The following is a 1779-nucleotide window of genomic DNA, read 5'->3' on the forward strand; positions in this document are numbered from 1 at the left end:
GTTGGGCTCTTCTGCAGCAGCTGCCACACACAGCCAGGGAGGTGCGCCCTCTGGGAAGGAGGAGGGGGTTGGTGTCTTGGGGATGGTTTTTTATGCCATATCTTTTTGGGGTTTTTTTTGTTTATTTCTGGGGTGGTCACTTCTTCCCCCCCATACCCTGGCTCTGGGAGTATCATCATGAGTGAGAGCCAGACTGGAGTTTCCAGCAACAGTCGGGGTCGGGGTGAGGGGCAGCTCCTTCCTTCTGGGCGGGCTTTTTGGCTGGCATATGGTGGTGACATGCAGCTGGTGTCTCTGACTAGGGATATTGCTGCTTTGTGGGTTTTGCCTGTTTCTTTTTGTTTCTTTTCCTTTGGCACTGTGACTGGGCTTGCTGGCTAGCTTCTCTCCTTCTCTGCTGTTGGGGAGCCCAGAGCCAGTGTGGGCCACGCCAGGACCTGGGAACACCCCGTTCCCTGCCAGGGGCCATCTCCTCTGCACAGCCCGGACCCAGGGACCAGCCACTGCCGGTGAGATACCCTGGGGAGGGATTCCCCACTTAGCCCTGCTGTTCTCTGCCGCAGTTTCAGGGCATCTTGCTATACTGTAACCCAACACTCAGTGCCTGCCGGGACACTCCACAGTTCCTGCTACAGCTGTGGAGCTTCTGATACATCTCATTTATTACTCCGGGATTTTGCTCGCCTCTGCCGTTCCAGCTTGCTGCTTCTGAGATTCCTGCTACAGCTCCTTTTGCCATCGGGTGGGGCGCCGGGACGCGCGCGCGCCGGGATCACGTGCCCCTGGGGGTTTGTAGAGGAAGCCCCTTCCCCATCCCTTCCGCCGGCTGCGTCCCCCATCATCCATGTGCAGAGAGAGAGACGGCCGCTCGCCACAGCGCCCCCTGCAGCCGGGGGGAGCCATCGCACCTGCCCGGCCGGGAGCCACCAGCGCCCCTGCCGGCTGTGAGCGCAACTGCACCGAAGGGGAAGGTGCCTGTGGCCGAGAGAAGGCTGTTCCTGGGTTTCTGGTTTTGTTTGTTGTTGCTGCCATTGTTGTTGTTTGTTTATCTTGTTATACATGCACACAGCAGTAAAGAGCTGCTCTTACTTTTCCCACATCTTTGCCTGAAAGCCCCTTAATTTCAAAGTTATAATAATTAGTAGGGAAGGGGATCATATTCTGCATTGCAAGGGAGGTTCCCACCTTCCTTGGCAGACACTTGTCTTTCAAAACAAGACAGTTTGTTTCACTATCACTTTAACAAAGTACCCAATTTGAGCAAAATTAACAGTGGAATATTTCAAACAACCTGACTCTTGAAGCATTATGCTTCTCTGCTAAACATCATTTTGTTGAAGGCAGCAATCTGTAAGGTTTGCAGAAATGATTTGTTAGTTGTTTCTTTTAATAGAAAGACAGATAAGCCATCTGGCAAAGAAAATGCAGTTCCTCACTTATTGGTACCAAGGAAACTGCTTTTTCCTCCTCTCCTCAGTAAAAGTCGTAAGACGTTTTACTTACAGCGTCCACTTTGACTGCTGACAGCAAAACTTCTATCAGGATCAGCAGAAGCCCCGTATCCCTGCAGAGAGAGGTGAATAAGGACGATATGGTCTTAAACTAGCGCAAAACAAGCACGTGATAACACTCTGCAGTTAAAGGTGACAATACGACTTTTAAAAGTTATTTCCAAAAGCCTACCGAGCGGAATTACTTACTGACAAAGGAAAATACGTGCACTGGGAAGCTGCGAGATGTCCATTTTCGCTCCTTCCCCGGCCGGGGGCTCGGCTCAGG

General features: G+C 51.9%; 1 protein-coding gene across 1 annotated transcript in view; it reads right to left on the reverse strand.

Annotated features, from left to right (window-relative positions):
• The window catches only part of COL4A2 (collagen type IV alpha 2 chain), a 145489-nt gene extending 143716 nt beyond the window's left edge, over positions 1-1773 (reverse strand). The window contains 2 exon segments of the mRNA XM_017736980.1: positions 1504-1564; positions 1701-1773. Of these exon segments, the coding sequence (XP_017592469.1) occupies positions 1504-1564; positions 1701-1744 (105 nt within the window). The 5' untranslated portion in view covers positions 1745-1773.
• Positions 1774-1779: the final 6 nt, after the last annotated feature.

The sequence above is a fragment of the Corvus brachyrhynchos genome, unplaced genomic scaffold (genome assembly GCF_000691975.1).
Source record: "Corvus brachyrhynchos isolate BGI_N302 unplaced genomic scaffold, ASM69197v1 scaffold83, whole genome shotgun sequence".
In the NCBI taxonomy this organism is placed as follows: Eukaryota; Metazoa; Chordata; class Aves; order Passeriformes; family Corvidae; genus Corvus; species Corvus brachyrhynchos.